Raw genomic sequence first — 24,666 nt, 5'->3', positions numbered from 1 at the left:
TTAAGGGGCACAGCTTGTACTGTGGGTTCTGTCCTTTTGGTATAAAACTTAGATCACCTGAATGTATCTTTACAAAATATGCTGCTAAAAGCATGTGGATTGTATATTTTTAATATATTCCCCCAGAGAAATATAAGACCTATTTTCTAATAATGCATCCTCGCTGCTGAACTGCTATGTGGTCTGCCAGCAGACAGTCTGGCAGCAAAATGGTCTCACCCACAGCAGCTTGTTTTTAAATTAAATTTTTTTGGAAATATTTGCTACTTATACTATCACCTTCATCAGGCAGACAGAGCTTTAGTGGCAATTTACTTCAATTTTCACCTCCAGGGAGTTTTGAAACATTTAAAGTGAATTTTTTTTTGGTGTGGGTCTTTTTGAATCTGCTTTCACCTGCTGAAAAATCAGCACAGCTTCACCAATTAATTTGGGTTCCAGTAATCTGGATCAGCTGAAATTCAGACCTTTATGTACTGACGTACCCTATGGCACTGCCGGGGAGTGGAGCTCCTCGGAAAGCCACCAGGAGCTGTGTCTGTGTAACAGAAGTCCCTAGACCTCTTTTCCCATTTCAGCGCTGTTTTTTGTGTATCGTCAATAAAAACCTAATTAATCTCCCTCCTTGATCCCAAGACGGAGCATCCTCTTGAGTAGCTTCTTAGACCTTTAATAAATAAATCGAGCATCACCCACTCCAGTGGGGAAATTACCAGCCTTCCACAAGAAATGCTCGAGAGCACAGCCGTCCCACTATGTACTGGCTCAAGGGCTGCGTAATCTTGATCTAAAGAACATTTACCTCAGGAAAAAAATAACACGGACATGCATTTCTTACCATATGAAGGGATTCCATAGGGTTGGCCGGGCTGGGGGTAAGTGGCATAAGCTGTAGCTTGTTGCATCCCCGTTGTAAACTGTGTCTGCCCATACGCAGCCATCGTTTGTGAAGAGGGGGTAGGAAGAATATGTGGGTATGGTCTGCTATTGATTACAAATGACAGAAAATAGGACAGAGACCGCATTAGACAGACATGTGTGTACTTATTTTTAGCCTTATTATAATCCTGCTACTTCATTAACACATAATCATAGGCTGTGCTAGACAACAGAAAGTATAAGACAAAGACAAAACAGTAAGAAATCAATAATAAAAAATAAGTAAAACAAGAACTTTCCAAATATTTTTCAAATACATACTTAGCATTTTTTTTAAAAAAAGCTTTTTTTTTCCCTAGAAGCTGCTGCAGTTTAAATTATGACTTAACAGATGGACCCAATTATTATTTTAAATGAGGTTAAAATCTGCCTATTTCAGTTATTATTATTACTACTACTATTATTATTTTCAAAAGATATCATACTTGGAAGGGTAAATCTGTGGTGGGGAGAACTGGTGTGTTTGTCTTGGGCTGAAACCACTGCTTCCAATTGCTGCACCAAGGAGAAAAGAAAGCACACAGAAGTGTAAATACACACACCGAAGATAAATATTATTTTTCCTAATAGAATTTCAGAGTATTAACAAGATTTTAATTAAATTCAAATATCAACGATACCTTAGTTAGAAAATAATATTTTATCAGGAGCTATACAAGAGTGCTTAACATTAAAATCTTGATTACAAATCTCAAATACTAAATTGCCTCTTTGTACAACTCCTGAGCAGTAGTATATTCTTTGCTCACACACAGACAACATTTTCAATGCAAACAACCTATTTCCTAATGGAAACATTTCCCTTCATATTTTCAAAGGATTATTGATATCTCAAGTGCAACATTTTATTAACTTTTAGAATTTTTAAGACCTACATTTTATGAAGGAGCTTTATGCGTGTCTCGATTGAAAACATATGGCCAGCTTCAGAGCACGTGCCTCTCTTTTTTTAAAAAGAATAATTCCATAATACAATGTATTACCATATTACACCTCCTTCTCTTTCCCCACATCTTATCTGCTTTCTAAAATGCTTTCAGACCTTCAAAACAGTCAGCGTTGCATAAAGATGTCCAGTGTGCAAATGTTCCTAGTGAAACACTTGAGCCTTAGAGGCTCAGTGATGAGCTTCTCCCGCGGCAGCCCAGCCACCGCTGACACAGAGCTTTATACCAACCCATCCCAATTTCTTTCGGTATTTTTGGGTGCTGCCGGGAGCGTGGCGGATGTGCTGGCATGCTCTGCTCTGGGTGTTATTTTCAGGAGCCCTTCCCTCTCTGGTTACCGTTTGGGTGCTATTTCTTCTCTGGGTCCCAAGGTGGGTTTTGAAGCCTTTGCCAGGAAGGGGTCAGCGGCAGGTTATGAGACTACTGTAAAATCAGACAGCCAGAGAAACAACAGGCCCTATCGCTAAGTACTTGAAAATAAACAAGGCACGGATAATTACCCTTCGCCAGCTACCCCTTTCCTCGCCAGCTATAGGGAAAATCCATCATCCTCACACTCCGGGAGCACTCACGAAGCGTGGAGGGAAGCCAGGAATCTCTTTCTGTGCCTTCCACACCTGACAGCTTTTCTGTGGCTTGTGAGGCTGCAGATAGGTTAAGTGTTACGGTCCAACCTTTAGTCGGATCACCGCAGATGTACGTAGCTACTAAACACACTACCTTTTCTTCCTTCAGAGATTTAAAATACTCTAGAAATCTTTTTTTGGCTTTCAAGTTTGATGCTTCCATACTTGACAGCACACACAGAAAATGGAGGCTACAACAAGACCAGAGAAGGACTGGCTACTTGGAGCCTGATGGGTTGAAAGATGTCAAATTTTGCTACTCTGGACATATAAGCCCATGACACAGTATCAGATCCTTTTTTATTTGATTTGCATCTTAAAAACAATGTGCTAGAAATACCACAGTTAATCCACAGGTACGCAAAACTGCAAACGTCTTGGGATTTTCTCACGGTGTTTGTCTCCTATATGTTAGAAGCCAAGATGTGTTTGGCTTCCAGGAAGAAAGCAAGCCTGACAAAAGAACGAATACCTTGATAATAATAAGACCTACCCCTCAATTGCAACACTAATCACAGAGGCAGGTATGTTTACTCACAGAAAACAAAAGAGTAATTACTCTGGGCCAGAATACTCCCTAGTGAGACTCCCACTGAAGACCAATGGACATTAATAAGCCTGATGCTGTAATGCTCCTTACTCGGGGAAAACTCCTATTGACTTACACCATCTGAGTAAGATGAACAGAAATAAGCATAAGGTGCAAAGTGCACAAGGCCTTTTAACAGCTGTGTGCAGATTTAGACCACATGAGATAAGAAAATAGTAAATGAGAAAATGCTGAGCTTAAAACCTTTGTTTATTCCTTACCTGATCCTGAGAAATTGTCTAAAGACCCGTCTGTGGTAGTAGTAGTAGCAATCTCACTGCTGCTCATTGGTTCTGTTTTAACTACAGAAATATAAATAAAATATATTCTATATGCACCTAATATTCTTGCACGCGCATGCACACACACTCACTACAGCCACAAATTCAATAAAGCAAAAATCTGCCGAAAATGTTTTAAATCATGGCTATAGATATTTTGCATTTTATGTATTTGTGTATACAAACAATGCAAAGTACTGGCAGCTATGATTTACACATACATATAAAATGATCAAGAGGGTTATTTCTGTCCCCAGGGAATAAGAGCCACTGTAACAAAACAGAAGTCCCCATGCAACTCTCTGCACCTGTCCTGATTCCTCTTAATCCTGCAGATCCAACAATACGGGTCCACATTTAGATCAGGTCACACAGACATTCACAGGCTCGAAAGAGCAATTTGAATAAGACAAAAAAGGAAATAAATTTTAAATGGGTTTCTCTGAGGGCTGCTCAAATTTTTTTTCCCATCCAAATAACTTTTCAGAGGAAAAATGAGAATTTCTGATGAAGTAAAACACTTTCCTCATGGTGTATTTCTCCTCTCAAAATGAAAACCAACTTTGTACTCAGCAACCCTGAATAAAAAAAAGGGGGACAGTCCTGACCAGGTGCTTCAAAGAATGCTTTTACGTTTTATTCCCTCTGCACCCGCAGCCCAACACAGAGAGTAAAAACGAATGACAGTAAGAGAGATTCTCACCTGGCTCATGCTGTTTCATAACCGATTATTAATTAACAACTTTTAATAAAGCCTCACGTAAATAAAAAAATTCCCCTTTCTGTTACACCAGCACAACCTCAGTAACAACAGTATTCCAATCCATGGAGCAAGGATGGGGTTGAACTGGCATGGATGCAATCAGGCACAGTACCTACACGCAGGGAGTTATCAGATCAGCACAGCAATCTCTCAAATCCATTTTTACATACCTAGCTTTTGGAGTTACAGCACACCAAAGGCAACTGAGCATGACATTTCAGAAAACACCGGAGCTGATCTTCCTATCAACTTCCCACCGCTTTCGCTCCTGTTGACACACACAGTCACCGCTTCCCACACACCAGCGCTGGTGCATACCTGACCTTTGAGCAAGGCAGTTCAGTAACACTGCAGAAAGTGAATCCGAGAAAACCAAGGTAAACTGCACCCAATCTGACATGTAAAGCCTTGGTGTCATCTTGGCATACATGTGTATGTAGGCTTATATGTTTGTCTACACATATGTGCTCAGGAATTGCAACCATCACTAGCAGAAACCCTTTTGGTGCCAGTTTTGGAAAAGATAAAGAAGCAGCACCTCCCCTTTGGAGAAAGGGCCTTTCCTTTCCTTACCAATCCAAATTCATACTTCCACATGCCTAACTAGTTTCTTCACCCAACCTCATCCATGGGATTTATATGCAATCTCTCAAGATTCTACTAATTGCCCACTATTTTCTTTTGAGTCTCACGCGAGATGTTTTGTCTGCACACACTAACTCAGGAGATCAATATTAGCTCCACACAAAACTCATATATCTGCATTAGCAAGCAGTGCAGCCCAGTAAAGAAAGTTTCATGCAGTGAAATGGCTGGTGCCGAGGGTCAAGTATCCACAGTTTAGGCATTCGGGGCGGGGTAGGGTGGGGTATTCATGCTAGGTTTAGTCTTGTCCTAAGGACTGAGCACCCATCAACAACTGGAGAACATTAGCTGCACTTCTGCAGAGCACTTTTTGAAAGAAGTGAAGTCCAAGAGCTTCCACAAGGTGAACTAACGTGTGGTAAGAAAGAGTGTCCAATAGGTTCACTTCAGGAGTGTGCTAATGATCTGAACAACAACTCTTAACACAAATCTATTTCTTAAAAACACAGCATATAACATCCAACATTCATTTCGTAACTAAATACTGGAAGTCTAACTCACAGATGCAATAAAGTATTTGTTGCAAAGTGTCTATCCCAACTAACTTTCCAGAAACTACCAGATTTTTACACCAAGTTCTACACAGTTTGTTAATCTAGGTTCCAAGAATTATAGAATCTACATTGTCTTGTGCTTTTTCTTAGAAGTTTATCACAGCTGCATTTTACAGTCAGAGTAATACTTTCATCATAGATTACTCCAGCTTTCCCAAAAATCTGCAAGTCTTCTGAACCTAATTTCCATAATGCAATTATACTTCTGGAAATAACAATGAAAGATGCTTTTCTCTATGGCTGACAGCTGTGGAGGAGGAGAAGAGAGGAAGATGACACAGATCAACTTAACTCGGGGTAAAGGGTGGAAGATTTCGGTATATGCTTTCTCCAAACTCATTCCCTCTTCCCTACTGGAGAAACAATTCTTCTATATTCCTTATAAAATCAAGTATTGTTTGGAACACCACAAACTAGCAGTCCAAGGACTACGCTGAGCTACCTCACACAATATAGAGACCTATAGCATCATTTGTTCTAGATAAAGATTTTTAGGATAATTTCTTTCTAAGTGGATGTAAATGCCCCTCTTGCCACTGGCTTAAAAGCCCACTTCATGTGCCTTTGCACCTACCTGGATCTCAGATCCTTGTTCAAGATACCATTTTGGGGAAAAAACGCATCAAAATGAACTTCTATTTCTATGGCTCATGAGCAACACTTCAGTGCAACAATGTTTATAACTGAATGCTGTTTACTAGACATACTAGTTTTGAAGATACAGGACAAGATACATGAACTGCAGTGCAGTGCCTTGTTCATGGAAGTGGATTCTACCTGCTGATTGAGGTGCTCAGAAATTTTTCGTAACAACTGTTCCTTACATCTCCTCTTTCAGCTGTTTTATTTCCTGAATACACCAAAAGCAGGATAAGAAATGCTGTTCACATTATTCCTGATCTGGATACCCTTTTAGAAGGGTGATAATAAGTAAGCCCTATCCTACCATCTTTAGGAACAACCATGATCTTAGTGGAACTTTGCACCACAGCTCATTGGGAATTTAATAAAGATGGATAGGAATTGAAAAGCCCTCCATTCCCCAAACATTTTAATCAAAATGCCAGAAAATGACTGCATATTTCTTTCTATCTGAGCCTAAACATATTTCAAGAGGATGGAAGTTTGCTATACAAAGAAATTAACTGAGAAGAACATCCATGGTTTTACCCACTGGAAATACTTTCCATGTGTATTCTCACCACAAAGGAAGGTCTCATTTGCCCAAGGCCAAAACTGAGCATATTTTGCCGCAGAATCACAGGGAAAGCGAGCTGCAAAGGGATTGCCTAAAGTTGTGAGCCTGTCACTCCATCACAGCAGCACACCAGCAATCCATGTCTATCAGGAGAGACATATGGAGCTGTCCAAGGACGCAAGATCTCGGATGGGCACAGATCTGGCCCTGCCACATACTCCTTAAGCATGCTTTGGATTGCAGTTTCTCTCCACATTTTCCGTGACAGTTAACATTTCTGCAACATGTCCTAAGCTTCACAGGATGGCACTGGGCAACAAACATGAGTGGGAATATTGCCACACCTACACAGAACAGGCTGCAAGCTTGCCAGTAACTGCCAACACCATGCTCAGTCATGGCAGAGACTGCAGAAAGTGAAACGGGAAAGCTCCCATTTCTGCTGCTCCTTCATCAGAACAGACCTTTACAGAGGCACAGAATTATCAGACTTGCATTACAGAGACAGACTCTGATTTATCAACATGCTACTAAGTTTTAGGGCCAGTAAAATCACTCATGTAATAAAACAGAATATCAATAAGAAGTTCAAGAAGAAAGCTAATGTATTCCTAACCTGGTGTAAAAATGCAACAGCTATTCAGGATTACTGATACAGATTTCGTTCATATACCAAGGAGCTTAAGAAACTATGTCAACAGAGAGACATTTTTACCCCTTATTTTTCTTTCCAAGTCATCTATGAGATTCTAAACCCAAGATGTAAAAAGGAACTGTGTAAGAAAACAATACAACAAAAATAACAGAAAAAATATGAGTAGGAAATGATAACATACGTGCTAACTCTGAGAAAAAAAAGCAAACAATTCTAAACAATTCTGAGATGGCATTAGCATAACTACTGATCTAACTTTATATCAATTGTCAAGATATTTCTTCTTAAGACACTCAGAAATTGCAAGTGCAATGTGCTCTGTTTTGTCAGCCATATTACAAAAGGTGGTTAAAAATGGACTTACATGGCAGTTTCTGGACTCCACCGAGAGAGAGAACTTCAGACCAGAACCCACAACTGGCCAAGTAACAACTTTCTGAGTTCACAGCTTATCATTCATTCAGTCACTGGTGTATATAGCATAAGGAGTGCTACGAGGAATGAGATGCTGCCTGTTTAAAATCTGGATTTACAGACCTAACCTTTGGCCATTCCTAACACAAAAATTATATGAATACCTCATAAAGATTGCACCTTCAAGCATGCAAAAAGTAAGGTTTTTAAATACCTTTTTTAAATAACTTTGATTATCTAAAATACATAGGCTTGCTGTACTGAACTAGTCTTTGTCAACAGTTATGCCATATACATTAAACCAGAACAGAAATATTGTAAACATGGCTGACATTAAATCAGTTTTAATTTTACAGTTTCAAGGCTGAAGTAATATTATAATGTTATATTATTTGTATTATACGATTAAGTGGGAAAAATCAAATCATTCCTGGCTGACAGCTCTCAGTGTTCATTGGCACAAAGAGTCTCAATAAAGTAAGTGAGGCTGTTAGTCTGTTTATAGACATACAGATACAGTCTCTAGTCCTGTTTTGGTTTGTCTCAAGGTGACTCTTCAAATAATGCTGGCAGCTAAACACCAGGTAAATAATGCTGGCAGCTAAACAACAGGTAGGTATCTTGATTAAATATTTTATGTATCCATTACTATTCATACACTGTTTTGCTTGATACCATCCTCTTTCTGTACCCACTAGAAGCCCAAAGCTCACCTGAAAGCTCAAAGGTAGTTGTCACTAACAATGGGACAAAAATTCTACCTTGAATCTCTAAGCTGAGGATATTTTCCATTATTTTATTGAAACTCTCCTCTTTTTGTACTGAAGAATCTTGCAATTATAAACAGATTACTAAAGGTTATAGGTTACTTATAAACATATTACTTAGTTATACTAATTCCTATCCAGTACATGACTGTCCTTTTTTATCACAGACCATCAAATCATCAGCTCCTGACCATGAAGCCTGATAAACTTACTTGCTCCTGCTTCTCAAAGCAGAGGACTCTTCTGAATCTCACTGTCTGGAAATTACCAAAGGGTAATTACTACAAGGTAATTTCCAGACTAAATTTATGTGTAGTTTTCAAAGAAAGTCCCTGCTCAAAGCAGCACATTCTACTTCAAGCCCAGACTGTTTCCTGCTCTCCCCTCCTCTGATGTGAGAAGGCTTCAGAACTGCTGCAGTATTTGGGCTGCAGCTAACACCCAGCTTCCACTGCCTGCATGGCTCCCCCACAGCCATCACCTTCCTCTTATGTTACACAGTACAACTGAAAGAGCTTTAACATCACTGCATCTGCTCATCTAGCAGTAAAAACCCATACATTTACAGTAGCATCATCGTAGCATCACCGTAGCATCACTGCTACAGTGCAAAACCAGAAAGAAAATTCAAAACCATATGGGTGGAGACAAGTTTTGATAGTATCTGTAGCTGCTGATCAAGATTTCACCCGGATATTCATCTGACAATTACAGTCATGGGTTAAAATACTCTCAATCGCTGCAGTTAGGAGATGAGTCAAACTAATGTTCTTAACCCTTCACACTCATCTGTCAGTTTATACAGAACGGTTACATGTCTCCTGTCTAAATGAAGGCAGCAATCAATTCAGAGCCAGCAACCCTTTTAGAGGTGTTACGGCCTATTTCTTTTCTCTTCTTCTCTTCCTAAGTACCTGATTCGGAATCTGACCATGGCAACTCCCCTGTCCATGTGTAAGAGTTGGCACAGGGTCCGTGTAAAATACCCACACTCTTTAACCAAAGCCAGACAGAATGACCACACAGTGCCACAACCACAGCCATTAATGGTGGAGAAGGTTGTCATCAGCTACCTTCTGAGAATATGGAGGCCTTCAAGTGAACAGAGAGCATCACAGAGAAGTCAAGCTCTGCCGTTTGGGTGTGTACAAGACAGAGGACTGAGACGTGAAGACAGAAGCAGAATGACAGTCTGGGTGGGACCTTTCATAAGATGGAAATAATATCCTCTACTTTTGGCCAGGGTCTGGACTCTACAAGTGCAAGACTTAAAAGGCAAATTCACCTGTACAAAAAGGGATAGCACCAACTTGCATTCCCCTCCACACAGCAGCAGCAGCTTGTCTCATCAAACCCAGTGGCACAGGTACTTCACTCACTATCCAGGGGTCTGATGACATGAAGCATAACCAAGTTTCATGCTTTTTTATCTACCTGTGATAAGCAAAAATCCTCGGAAAATCACAAGACACAAATGAAGGTGCTAAATCATCAAGTCACAAGTCTCCAAAGTTGCTAAGGCTCTTCAAATATCACTCTATTTCTTAGACTAAGATGTTCTACTCCTGTTCCCTGGAGTTTCTGCTGGTGCACACCAACAGCAGGGGCTGTATTTTCTTCTTATCTGTATCACTGGCCAGGTGTATGATATTTCTATCTTACGCCACTCAATCATGTGATTGCATGCATGCAGATTGTGCGTAACAGGCTGGACCCCCTGGAGAGATGCCACACCTAGTGTGATGTACTGCAGTTACAGCATGCGGATGAAGTAGTGAATACCTTCATAGGTTCTTGAGATCCCACAGCCAGTGCAAAGCTAGCTGTGCCACCGGGACTCTGGGACCCTCAGACACACTCAGAGGGTGCTGTCACGCCACCACGTTCCATCCACAGTTTGGAACGGCATGTGCTCCCCACACATTTAGGAGAGGCTTGCAAAAATAAAATATATTAAAATAATGGTGCTTCCAATATGTCATTTTTTTAAAGTCATTTGTCAATTGGAGTGTTTTGTTTCCCTCAAATGTCTGTGGGAACCAGTACTGCTATTAACCTTTCACTTAAATGAGGCCCTGTCTTACAGGAAAATATTATGGGGGAAAATAAAATAGTGAAACTTTCACAAACAGATGCACATACATACAGAAAAGACAATAAATACACAAATATTTATTAGCCAATCTCCTCCCCAAGACCTTGCAACAGGAGTTGCTGGGCTGAGCCAACATAGGAGTCGACAAGTTATTTCACTGGCCAAAAACCTATGAAAGAGGAATAATAGAGCATTATGCTACATGTGCTCAGAACAGACGGAAAGACTCATGGGGAAGCAGGAGAATAAAAGCACAGATAAGACAAAGAGTCTGGAAGGAAGCCAATGTAATACAGCAAGAAGAAAAAGGTAAAGAGCAGGGAAGAAAAGATAGTCCAAGCCAGCCCCTTGCCTTCACATAAACGGGCAGTGTCGTGTATGATTTTTATCCTCCAGAAGTGGCAGCAGGTTGAAGATTATTATTAGCCCCCACAGACCCCCAGGGTGCTTTTGTCACTCTGGGGCCTGGGACCACTGCAGTCTTTGCCTCTGGCCACGCAACTGTCATCCTGTGCTCTGCTGGGGCTGAGTAAAGAAGTTAGTATCAATAGCTCTTGACACTAACACCCTACTGAAATGGAAGTATTAGATTTACCTTTACTGTACTATTATTTCAGGATGTCTAAATATGGAGGTATCCCTGCATCAATTTTAAGTTTCATGCCGCCAAGCTCTTCATCACAAACACAAGTACAGAAACTTCAGCATACGTAATTGGCAGAAACACGAGAAATGAGCAATTAAAAGGCACCAAACACCTTCCAAAGGAGGATCATTTTGTCTGCTTGCCATCACCTACCACAACTTTGCACCCCAAAGTAGACAAAATTATGAATAAATATTAAAAATGATTAATAACTTATACAAAACTAAAAGTCATTCACTGCCAATGTGCAGGCTTGATTGCAATACTGGGAGAATATTTTGAGTGCTACAAAGTATTATTAGAATTACAACAAATACTCAACATATAATTTACTTACAGAAATCTCAAACACGTATCGTAACTTCAACCAACTCATATCCTCTCTAGGGTTTTCAGCATCTTACTCCATCATTACTTCAGAAAATACTGAAAACTTTTTTTTTCCATTCTATAATTTTGCAACTTGATAGCAAACTGTCCTGGGTTTGGCTGGGATAGAGTTAATTTTCTTCCTAATAGCTGGTACAAGGACTTTTCAGCTTCTCATGCCTGCCAACGAGAAGGCTGGAGGGGCACAAGAAATTGGGAGAGGACACAGCCAGGACAGCTGATCCAAACTGACCAAATGATGTCATGCTCAGTATATAAACTGAGGGGGGGGAAGTTAGCCAGGGCTGGGGCAGGATCGCTGCTCGGGGACTGGCTGGGCATTGGTCAGCGATTGTATTGTGCATCACTTGGTTTGCTGTGGTTGATTTTTCTCCTTGAGTTTTGTTTCTCTTTCTCTTTTTCTTATCTCCCCTTCCCTTACATTTATTAGTATTATATTTTAGTTTATTTCAATTATTAAACTGTTCTTATCTCAACCCATAGGTTTCACCACTTCTTTTCTGACTCTCCTCCCCAACCCACCAGGGCAGGGGAGGAATGAGTGAGCGGCTGCGTGGTACTTAGCTGCCGGCTGGGGTTAAACCATGACACAAACACACTACACAGCGCTGCCTTTTGAAAACCTGAAGACGGATTTACATTCACCAGACATAAAACAACCTGTCTAATGGCCACCCATCAGATAGTCACGTAGTGGGGAGCTGTGACTGCCTTTGTGTGGGATCTCATTCTCATGTTGCAGCAGGTACTTAAAGAGTGAGAACCCTTTTTTTTTATTCCAAAGGAATTTTGATGTCCAACTCCCTTTGAAGCCTCCCTTCCTATGTATCTTTGAAAATCTGATCTTCGATTTCTTATCCATTTTCCCTTCCCGCTTGATATGAAAATGCCTTCTCTCCTTCCTTCTGAACATCCAAAAACGAGGGCAGAAGCAGCTCCACACCCCTAACGTGAATGAAGTGTAGTTGCTTGGAAAACCGCGGCTTCTTCTCCCAGTCTTCATCTATTCTTTTCTATTCCAGTTGCATAAATCATCATCACAATGGCCCACAGGCTACTGTTTCTCAATCTATGTCATCCATCAGAACTGATTAACATTCTTTGGATAAAAGTAAAGATCACTGTCGGCAGAAACTGGATGCAGTTGTCCGCTATGGAAAACAGCTTTGCCACTCCTTTCAAATTTATTGATTACTCACAGCCTTTCCCCTCTAAAGTGTAGCTACCAAAGTGAGCACTGTTGTTGGAATAGCCACTAGCTGTCTGATAAATTGTTAACGAATGGCAATTTTATTAGCTTCTCTTGTTATTGTTTCCTTAACTCCTTCAGTATCAACCCACTACAGCAATTCACTGACAAAGGATGATTAGAGATAAGGCACAACTATGAACATTTTGATCCCTACTTCAATTATCTTTTTTTTTTCTCTTTAACAGGTTTTCTTAGGCAAGTCATACAGGGCCAAATTGTGACCAGTGTTTGCTGATCCCTACAACAGAGGGTATTTTGTGGAAAAATACTTAAAGAGAACATGGAAGCCCCCAATACTGCGGTATTTATATTATCAACACCACCTTGGCACACCAGGACTGATTTTTCTGAGTGCCTTCAGCCAGACATTTTAGTGTTACTCCTCCGCATTTCATTCTGGGAAATTTCTGACTGGTCAAGGTCTATAATTTCCTTGTTACTTCCCCACCACTGGTTTGAAGACCATGCCACCCAGCCCGGAGAAAAGGAAGAAAAAATCAAACACCAACAAAGTAATTATTTCTTATTAGCTATGATATTTTTTTAATCAAGATGTTAAGGAAATGCTACTTTTCGCCTCACCACACATACATCCAGAGCTATGAAGACTGCCTCATGATCTGCCACAAACTTAAAAGGATAGTCTTTTTTCAACAGAAATCATTATTGTCTAAAAGAATCCACAGAGAAATTGCTGCCTGAGACAGAAGTAGTAAACCTGACTTGTTTAAGAATGTTTATATAAAATAAAATAAATAGCAGTCACCCCAAACTCCTTGGATTTCTTCAGCTGCAGTCCTCGGCCAGCACTACCTGATCAGTTCTGCACTGCAGTAATTTTGCTCCACCAAAGTGAAATTAAGCACACAAAGAGTTATTATATAAAAGCTGCATGCAGAGATTAAACTCAATCACACAACTAAATCCCCATTCAGTGCTTTGAAAATTTACCACTAAGTGTGAAGCTAAAAATATTAGCTAATAACAGTGAGCTATCTTCCAACCACATCCTCTTGTAGAACAACATCAATAAGAGACAAGTCTGAAAATGTGCCTTAGAGGAATTAATGAACATTTGTTTGAAACAGAGCCATTTCACTTTGGGACAGGTTTTTTTTTTTTCTTCTGGTTTTTTTTTCCCCTCCCCCTCATCTAGTGAACATATCCTGCACTTCAGGGTATGGAAATCTGTTGAAATCACACCCATAGTCAAATCAAATTTAACATATCTTTACAAGATATTTATAACATGCAAATACCTAGAGGCCTTGTTTCTCACTCACATGAAGTTCCCTCATGCCAGAAACAGAGGGCTCTTTCATGTTAGTGAGGATGACTGTGTGTAGCAGACTAGAAGCTGGTTTCACATATTACATTTAACCTGTGAAGATTCAGCAACCCACATCCCCACTCCACGTGCAGCAAGCAAGCAAACCATACTGCAGCATTTTAAGAAAGGTGTTGGGCAAGCCCTTATGACTGCATCCTTACAGTCTGCACTTGTGTCTCAGCAGGACTCTGCTTCAAGAATCTCAGAAAAAATAGTTTTACTTCACCCTTCCTTAAGGGAGAAAAACAACAAAAAAAAGAAACCCTTGCTTCGTTTGCTCCATTTTTTTTTTTATAAGCCTGTTTAGCAGCTCAAGGAGCCCAAACCAAACATTTTCTCAAGATAAAACAGATCAACAGTAAGAATTCCACCTTTAGATTCTTAGGCATCTGCTTCGCTCACAAATTTTGTCTCTTGGCCGGTGCCTAATTCAGAAATAAATTACTCTATAGTTTTTTTCACAAACTTTTCCTTATTTGTCACTTAAGAGCAATCAGAGACAGGACTTCTCAGCTGAGCAAGTTTAGACCAGAATCGCCAAGCACAAGCTATTTCTCAGAACACTTTTTGGACAACATCTGAAAACACATGCTGAGTGCCCACGCCTGCTGCGCCCACCGCAGCCACCCAAACCTGCGGGGCTCTGTGTGCTAGGGCTTAGCAACCAGTCTGCAGTGCTGAGGAGGGTCATGTCACCTGAGGGAAAATTGCAAACAAAAGAAAACCGTTTGGCTTCATCTCAGAAGGTAAACACGTTATTGCAAGCTACAGCTTTCTGGGTAGCATTCATCCCAAAATTAATAAACCTGAACTTCAAAATTCTTGCGTCAGGTAAATAAGATACCGTGTTTTAATTTACTTTCTTTAATAAACTCTGATACCTACCTAGAAGTTGGGATAATATTTCCAAAATTATTTGCCATCTGAGGTCAGCGCGTGAATAGATACAATAAATGGCTCATTTCCTGACAAAGAAATATTAAGCACCCCGTTTTTCAGAGTGCATGCCTCTGCACACAAAACCTACTTAGAACAAAAAGTCGAGCCAGATGGTGAGCGTCTTTCAGTGTTGCAAGGAACACTCATTTTTGTGCTACTAAAGAACCTTCAAGTTACACACAAAGTACAAAAGCTGGTGAATTTTACAGCAAAGGCTTTCATGAGCTAGAGGAACTTTAATTTGAAATGGTCAAGCAATTTTATCCTGTACCAAAACTGGTATATACCTGATAATATGATATAAAAATATAATAATATACTTGGCTATTTAAAAGGCAGAAGACTCATCTGTGAACATAAAATATTTTTCTGCTTAAACTACATTAACATATCAAGCACTTTAGGTACTCCTTAAAAGGCTACTTTTTTTTTTTCCCAGATAGCTTAAAATTCGATTGCAACAATACTTTTACAGCAACTGCAAAAAGTAAATTATACACAACTCTGGCACAAATGCCTGTTAATCTGATAACCCATGAACCCTCCCCACTACAGAGGACTCCAATTAGAATGAATAACAGAGATGTTTGGGGAATCGAGGGGGGACGACATCTGTTTGATTGACATGTGCCTTTCCTGGAAGAATGCAATGCATGCCCATAATCCTAAACAGTCTGACAGCACTAATATGACCCAATTCTTAGGAAAAAAAGCCGTATCTCTGCTGCAGCGGTTGTTTAACTATACATTTATATTGAAAAGTAATATTAAAGCTGCATGACTCTTTTCCAGTAATGCATTAAAATCTCTGCTCACATAGCTAGGAAAATGTCATATACGATCTTTCCTACTACTGCCACAGAAATGTTACAGGACAGAGCATTTTATGCTGCTTATTTTATAAAGCCTTCTGTGTTTCATTATATGTATTATTATATGCATTATATTTGTATTATATTACCATCAAAGCTGTTAGGTTGTCCTGCTGTTAGTATTTGACTGAGAACAAACATAACTTATCATCTGCCTGACTGCTTCTTGAAAAATAGGTATCAGCTTACCCCATTGAATTACTACACCTGTTTGAATTTTGGCCACTCTATCAGAGCAGCAAGCTAGCCTGAGGAAATTTCAACACTCAGGTTTTTTTATTAGCCTGCTTGAAAAAACTTTCATAGCCTTAGGAGCCTGCAAAAAGTGAGAACACAGAAATACCAAAATAGTGAAAAAGACTGAAAGATTGCATTTTGTAGTACGACAACTGTAAACACCTCCTTTTTTTCTCATCACTAAACTACCCTTTCAGGTTTTCTGGATTATTTTTTTAAAAGCTCTGCACATACTACCTTCTCAGTCCATTCAAACCGCATGAAAGGAACATAAACCTGGAATGAACGCTATTGCTGAAACTTGATAATAGTAACCACTAATAAACATTGATCATTGGCTTTACACACCATGTTACATAAACATGGAACACATAAAATAGTATAACATTTTCTCTATATAGCTTACTGACTGCAAGACAACAATGCAACAAGGAGAAAAAACGAACTGTGAAAGAGTAAATAAATGGCGGCTCACCTTCTGTGCCATTGGGTGTCATGGAATTATTATTTATATGGGAGTTATCAAGTTTTGGACCACTGGGGGATTCACTACTACCACTTAGTCGTCTATGTGGGCTGGCTAGATCCTGCATTTCCATAGACCTGAAAACAAGATGCAACTAGTTTTAGTGACATATTCAACATGGATTACAGCGGAATTACCTATATGAGATGCAGCCCACTATTAATCAATATTCCAAAACCACTTACTAAAAACTGAACAGCTTCTCCCAACTTGATCTTTCCTTGTGCTAAACTCCTTTTGTAGCCCCCCGTACGATAATTATTTTTGCAGCTTCTGACAGAGTAAAATTGAGACACAAAGTACTGTACTTTAAACATTCATGTCACTTTGTATTTTTAAGATGGGTACAAAGATGGAATCCCCAATATATGAAGACACATGTTCTCTTAACAACAAATTAACACTCTGCTTTTTCAAGACGTACCGTTCAGTGGCAATATAATGGGCCTCCAAACCAAATAAAACACTTCAAGCAATTGTGGAAACCTATCATCTACTGACAGGGAATGAGATATTCCTGATGTATGTGTTTACTCTGGCAAACTACTTAATTGTTCCTCTGTTTCCGTTGAAACAAATGCAGCATTAAAACATTATTATGTCTGCTCACTTGTTTGCTTTGTGGATTACATAAAGCGTGCCCAACTGAAAAGGGATATGACCAACATACAGTGAATCCATATAGGCGTTAGTATGCCTTAGCACTCTGCTGTATCTCAGCAGCTGTCGCTTAGTCAAAAGAAGAAGAGACCAATTCCGGTTGAAAGCAAAAATGAAACCTTTATACAGCATGCAAGCAGCTAATATTTCCAATTTGTGTTTTTAATAGCCTTACATAAAAAGGCCAACAGCCATCATCACCTTAAATTCCCCCTTGGTTGATGCTGGGGAAACTTATGCTTGAAGTGCCCCATCCTTCCGTTTCTTTACACCTAAAACTTTTGATATTGTTATTTGATGTGCTCGGTCTAAGTAATTGCTCCCAGTAGAAATTTCATAGGTTACTGTGCCTCCAAGGCATCTGAACCAGTAATTTTTCACTTTAAAAGAAACGCTTAGGCTCTTTTAAAGACTATTAAAATTATATAAAAAATTCCTCCCACGGTAATTGTATCCTTAAGCCTATGTGTCATTTCAGCTACAAAGTTTTCACATTTTAAGTGAGATTTTATCATGAGTTTCAAACACAAATCTTTCTTTTTATATTTCATTACCTAAATCAATCTACAAGTAGAGAAGGATGATATGGCAATGAGTTTGAAAAGCCAGTAACTAACATAAAGTCAAACAATTCAGTGAAAAAGCGTACATGCTCATGGTTTACAGACATGGTTGCACACACATAAAAGCAACGACACTCCAACACTTACTCATCTGCCTAATGCGGAAAACAAGAATACTTACCACCTGAAGTTAGAAAAAAAAAAAAAAAAGAGTAGAACACTTGCAGAAAAATAGCAATTTTCAATCAAATCCTTACCTGCAGCTTGAGGAAACAGCAACATCTGAACTGCTTTGGGACTTCTGCACCTGTAAACCAGGGAAACAAACAGAAGCCTCTATTACTCCGCTTTACTACAAGGCCTTAATTTAAAGAAAGGATATCACCACAGATGACAATTCTGTTCTTTAAACCCAAAAGGAGAGGAGGAGGGCGCGGTGCCCGTGAAAGGCATATTGTCTTTAAATTGAAGGCTCAACTGTTGTTTCCCCGGCAGGTCTCTCTCCCTCCTCCCCGCGCCGGGGGACGGCGGCCAAGTGACGGGATAGTGATTCATCAGGGGCCCGTGACAGCTGCAGAGGGGCTCACTCCTCCCACGGCACAGCACGGCACGGCACAGCACAGCACGGCTCTGCCGCACACCCCCACGAAGGTAACCCCGCCACACTGCCCGCCGAGGGCAGAGGGAGCCGCGCCACCTCCGAGCCCCCCAGCATCCTCCACCCCTCTTGCCTCTTGTTATGTATCACCGGCCGAGTTCTCTCTTCCTCCCATTCCCTTAACTCCTGGCACCTTCTTGCCCCCATCACATTGGCCTTCCTCTTCCTCCGCTCTTCGCCATCCTTCCCCCGCATTTGGGCAGTGGGGAACCCACCATTCTGCTCACCCCAAAGGCGAAGGGCGAAGCAAGCCTGAAACCATTTTGGGGAGGGGGGACATCAAGCGGCAGGTCTACCTATGGTAAAGATGCTCAATATATGACCAACAGTATTACACAACCGTCTCCATAACAAGCCCACCTCCAGCCAGGGCGAATTAGAATAAAATCCCCCACAACACCGCACAAAGTCTTTCTTGTAAAAATTTCGGCCACTAATGAGATTTCTGATAAAATGACTTAAAAGCACACTTTGGCTAAATAAACAGGAAGAAGCTGTAGCATTTACCTCTGAGGTCACTCATCAAGAAAAGGAATCTGGTTCCACTGGGAATCCCAGCATTAATTTTCTAGTTTAATAAAACAGCTCCTTTTATAACTCAGGTGAGTAGTAGATTTTTCATACTCTATTAGAATAAACACCATTGCTATGCTAACAGACTCTTCTCTGTAGCCAGTAATGATTGTCAGCAGGTGATAAAATTCAGATGAAGATACGCTGCTAGACACTGTTAGCTTAAAAGCACACAAAAGCTTCTCTGGGCAAGGTATATATCCTCTTAATGTCTGCACTGAGAATCCTTCATGTGCGTTTCCATTCAACCTGAACTGACATCTCTTAAACGATCACAGAGCAAAGACAAGAGAGATGAGGCATTTTAAATGCCATAAAAATCATCCAAGCAAATCCTACTTATGTGTCTGTAGGGTGGGGTTTTTTGTTATTTTTAATCACAGACAGAATTACTACTAGCAAGAGTAAACAACTGCTCGGGGCAGCCAGGCAATGCAGAACATTACAGAAGATGTGAAGAAGCATGCAAAAATGCATGCTGAAAAACATCAATCTTTTTGTAACTGGGTACTTAAAGTACTGCATAATGTGCTTTTCAATACATTGTCGCATGCCAAATCAAACTAGGCAAGCAGACACATTCAAAACTATGTATTTTATTTTAAAGATATTTTTTTTCTTTTCAGTTCTTTACCCCAGAAACTGCAGCAGAGTGCCTTAGGATATGTTTCTGCTGTTACTTCTAAGCACCTGGAAAAAATTATAGGTGAGAACTAAGTTGCTTACAGAGCTATCTTCACTCCCTCTTGCACAGGATCCTTTAAAACATATCTTTTATAATAATAAAAAAAAACCCTTCCTTTTTCAAATAGATGCTTTAATTAACTGATTATTCTCCAAAGTGCCCTACAGTATTACACATACTTCACTAAACTCCAAAAAACATTTAATCCTCACTATTTTATTTACCCAAATCAAAAAAAATAATCACTTCTGTACACTTATAAATATATCTATACACACACACACGTGCATGACTGTGTATAGAGAGATTTTGTTTTCAGATTCATGGGACTAAGCAAAAAAAAAAATGCAGTTCATTCAAAGTGAATTAAATATATACCTTGTATGTCCCCTAACACTCTATGATTTGTGAAAGTTCATATCCACAATCTTCATTTTCATTAGACATACTTTAGATATATTCCTTTGTGTCTCAAGGATTATTTAAACCATGTGTTGCACGTTACCATATTTAAAAATGACTCTTTAATCAAAATAACTTTAAAACAACTAATCCTCACTTAGGCTGGTCAGCTGAATCCACAGAGTGGTCCAGGAAAAATAAATCTACTCTCAAGAATGCGAATGCAGACAACAATTAGACACAGATGTGAGTGAAATTAGTTACAGTTTACAAAATGCTACACTTCACATACTTTCAGTTTTTTATGTGCAGTACAAAATTACAACGTAGTAAGAAACCACACTTATGACGACCAGTTCATAGAATAAAAACGTTTCTGGGTGGCGTGTGCTTGCTCTCATATATTCTCCCATTTTGCCGACAGATTTCTGGATAATTGAAGTTCTGCAACAAAACTCACATATCAAACAAAAAGTGGGAAAAAAAATGCAACAGCCTTACCCAGCCAGTCAAAGGGGCACACAAAAAAAAATATCAAAAAGAGAAAAAAGGAGCTGTCACTCACCCTTCATCCTCTGTGCTCTGCTTAAACTAAAAATGTCTTATATTCTAAATGACATACACACTCCCCTTAATACCTAAAAAATATTACTGTGTATAATTTTATTGTTGTAAGTAACGTTCACATCTTTCTCCTCAATACGGATTGCAGGTCTGGGCACTACACAGTACGTGGCGATAGCAAAGCTACTTAAAATTCATCCATTTAAGAATCTTAAATCAGTAACATCAAATTCTGATTAGTTAATGAGGTCTTTTAAGTTTGCCTTTTTTCTAATTAAATTTATAATTCTTCACAGATGTAGGTTTTGTTGATGTTCAATTTGTCTCTCTCATTTTGTTAAACCTCACATAGTACTCCACCAATCCATTGAATAGCCACATTAAATCTGTTAATACCATGCTCTTCAACCCCAGAAATTATTTCCAGAAGGCAAACTTGCTTTGAGAGATCATCAAACAAGACTTAAGGTACACATTTTATCACATTTTCCCTACCACAGAGCTCAGGATGCGGAGGAAAATTCATGACTTTTGCACTGTTTATTATACTTTGCTAAATTACAAATCAAAAGCATCTGACAGAAGATCATGTATGAAGCCAAAAAGTTAATAATGTTCTGTGAAAAGTAAACTGTAAATGGGAAGGGATTCTAAATTTCAGCAGCACAGAGCAAATAAAATGTAGGTACTTGTCTAAATTACAGGTTTTCCACAGTATTTTTGCTTGCTAGGAGCAATTTTTTTTTAATGGCTATAATTTAAAACATTTTTCCAGCTGAAAAGAAATTTTCTACGTGAAAATAAGAAGTTAACCCAGAAAAATATAGCCAGCACACACACTTTTTCTTGAAAGACAGTTCTGCTTTAATGAAGCAAATTTAAACGACAATGGCAGTTTTCAAATCAGTGTTCCCCCTTAGGAAAGAAAAATATCTGTCATTTTTAGCAAGGGGTAGAGGGAGGGAAAGCAGACTTTTCCCCCCAACAGCACTCTTTGCCTCCTTGAAAGTGCTATGCAATCAGTATCAACAACCAAAATGTTAGAAAACTACAATGCAAATTGGCTACAAAAAGGCACCTTACTGGCAACACATGAAGCTGGGCAATACTTTCACTCTTCCAATAATTGTATCACTGGGCTCTAAGTGAAGAGGTAAGGCTTTCTCACTAGATACTCACATCAAAGGCAAATTGCACTTATTAAAGCAGAAGCAGGTAATTAGGTAATTACAGTTATTACATTTTTAATTACTAGTTTAAATTCTTCTAAAAGTGCTATCCTGCGTGCTCATTTCATACGCTTATGAATGAAATGTTTTGAAACCCCACGACTTTCTTCCCTTTAAGAAAGAAGTACTACAATGTGACAATGCTCCTACTATGACCAGCCATTTAAGAATGTCTTTCTGCTTTTCCAAGATTTTTTTGGCTCCCGAGAAATATTTCATACTTATTGCAATTCAAACAAAATGATTACTCATTCTTTATTCTCCACTCTCCAAAGGCGAAGCGTGACTCGAGCTGTCTGTCACTGCGCAGAACTGCTGAGAGGGGATGGCTGCTCGCTCCCAGACCCTACCAGGCCTTGGGAAAACTCTGACAGCAGCGAGGTGCTTGGCTAAATACCGCGTGTCCTGGGCTTGTGAGCAAACATAAACCACTGTGTGCATGTGTGTTTATATGCGTAAAAAGTATATAGTGTGCATACACACACGTATGTATTTACAGATACATATGCACATTAGTTATTTATTTTGCACACCGAAACAGCAGTCTGTGCTCTGACAGATGCTTTGCGAACCGTCTCAGTACGGGATGGAAAATAAAAGCTTCTTTATATGTGGTGTCTAACATGAAAAACTTGCCACGATACACCGCTGAGCATTTCCACTTCTTATCCCAAATTTCTCTCTGTGATAGTTTTTAAATTTAAACAAATGGCGTGAAATATACTATGCCCCCCTTCTTTTCCCTGAAAGCTTTTATCTCTTTTGCTTGCCTCAGTTTGAAACGTTTGCTTACCAAAAAACCCCCAACAAAACCCAAGCACCTTCTAAGAAACGTTTTTAAGTGCACCGACACCTTTAGTTTTCCCGAACCACCCTTTCAGTCCAAAGGGCTGTCCTCCCTCTCCTTGGTGTTTGTCAGGAACGCCGGGAGAAATACCTACTGGGGAACGTCCTGTGGGTCTGGGTTGCTCAAACGCAAGATGTAAATTTAATGAGACTTCCAAAGGTCTTTAACTTCCTCGTTTTAAGACGATCGTTCTAAATGAGCCACCTAAAGTGTCAATAAATGTCAAATATTTCGGTTGCGTAGATGTTTGTTCTGTCATTTTGAAACGTCCTCCTGTGGGGATCTGTGTGTTTTCCTTGGTGTTTGGGAAATTTAAACATATTAAGCAAAAGGATTTCCTGCTTCAGAAAGCGCTGTCAAAATCTCTGTCAGGCATTCTTCCCTCCAATTATTTTTTTATTATTATTATTTTTCTCACGCTCTCATGTCTGTTTCAGAGAGGTCTACGGGTTTCCTATACTACGTGCCTATCCCCCCCCCTCCCCCCCAGCATCTCACCATCACGTTATTCCGATCTGCCGGACCATTAGCACTCTAGGAAATCCAACAGGAGAATCCCCAAACCCGGCTGATCACGAACAACAGACAGAACCGCCCCAGCCGGCGCTGCGGGCAGCCCACCGGCTCCGCCTGAGGCACGGCCGCACCCGGCCGGCGAGAGCTGCGCGCCGCGGCGCTCCGGGACGGCAGCGCCCGCCGCTCCGCCGCGCAGGGGACCCCGCCGCCGCGCACCGGGCTGCGGTGCCCGGGCCGGTGGCACTCGCCCTCTGCTCCCGGGCTTCGCCTGCCCCGCTCGCCTCCCCCGCTGCCCGCCGCGCCGCCCCGGCAAGCCGCTGTCAGCGCCCGCGCCGCCCGCTGTACTCACGGTGCCGGGCGCGCCGTCTCCGCGGCGCGCAGCCTCCGCGGGCGCGGGCTCAGGGCGCGGCGGCGGCGCCTCCCATGGCGCGGCGGGGCAGCGCGCCCCGGGGCGCGGGTCGGGGCCGGGGCCGGGGCCGGGGCCGGGGCCGGGGCCGGGGCCGGGGCCGGGGCCGGGGCGGGCAGACAAAGCCGCGGCGGAGGGAGGCTGCCTGCAGCCCCGCCGCCTGTTTGCTCAGCCTTGTGGGTCTGCCCAGCAGTGCCTGGGGGCACGCTGCCGCTCCCGCGCCCTCTCTCCTCCTCACTCCCCTTTTTCTTCCCTCTTTTTCTCCCCCCCCCCCTTTTTTTTTTCCCTTTGGATTTTGTTTTTGTTTTTGTAATGCAAACCGCAGCTATTCTCTCGTCCCGACCTTATTGGTTTAACAGCAACAACTGCAACGAGGCTTGCGCGCTCTGAACTCAACCTTCCCGCTTGGGCGCAGCGCGGCCGCGGCTGCCGCGCTGCGCGGGCAGCTCCGGCTGCGCGGAACCGGCGCGGGCGCTGCGCGCCCCTGCCCGCGGGCCGCCCCCGCCCCGCGCGCCAGAGCCCCCGTTTTGCACCTTCTTCAGCCGCAGCCCTGAACAAGTCATGAATCCCTCGGGTCCCTCCTCATCGCAAAAGTTTAATCGTGTGTAGATGCGTCCCCTCGAGTGAGCTGGCTTTAAACAAAAGCCGTGCTAATAGAATAACTGCAATTAAAGCGACGCTGTATCAACGAGCGAAGCTAAATGAGGATACTCACAGAGGCTCCTAAGCACACAACCAGCACGCACGTCCGGACATGCCGTTTTGATTGGATATGTAACAGATTTGTTCTCAAATATCTGAGATTCTTGCAACCTTGTAAAGAAAAGGTCTGCTAAAACTATTTAAGCCGGCCTTCTCCAATTTAAAGGTATTTATCAAATAAAGTATCTGGACCTTT

The 24,666-nt window shown here is 41.0% G+C and overlaps 1 protein-coding gene across 9 annotated transcripts in view; it reads right to left on the bottom strand.

Moving 5' to 3' along the window:
- EYA1 (EYA transcriptional coactivator and phosphatase 1) overlaps window positions 1-18,404 on the bottom strand; it is an 86,430-nt gene extending 68,026 nt beyond the window's left edge. For 4 of the 9 annotated variants that reach the window (XM_037381942.1, XM_037381943.1, XM_037381945.1 and 1 more), the window contains exons 1-5: window positions 18,146-18,404; window positions 16,615-16,742; window positions 3,323-3,403; window positions 1,365-1,434; window positions 839-984 (exon numbers count right to left, since the gene is read on the bottom strand). In XM_037381942.1, the coding sequence (XP_037237839.1) occupies window positions 839-984; window positions 1,365-1,434; window positions 3,323-3,403; window positions 16,615-16,738 (421 nt within the window). In that variant the 5' untranslated portion in view covers window positions 16,739-16,742; window positions 18,146-18,404. Of the gene's footprint in view, window positions 1-838; window positions 985-1,364; window positions 1,435-3,322; window positions 3,404-16,614; window positions 16,743-18,145 lie in introns of those variants that run through there. The other 5 variants (XM_037381944.1, XM_037381948.1, XM_037381949.1 and 2 more) reach the window with 3 other exon arrangements.
- Between the last annotated feature and the right edge of the window lie 6,262 nt (window positions 18,405-24,666).

Source organism: Falco rusticolus, chromosome 3, assembly GCF_015220075.1.
Source record: "Falco rusticolus isolate bFalRus1 chromosome 3, bFalRus1.pri, whole genome shotgun sequence".
Classification (NCBI taxonomy): Eukaryota; Metazoa; Chordata; class Aves; order Falconiformes; family Falconidae; genus Falco; species Falco rusticolus.
This window is presented reverse-complemented; position numbering and strand designations above follow the sequence as displayed.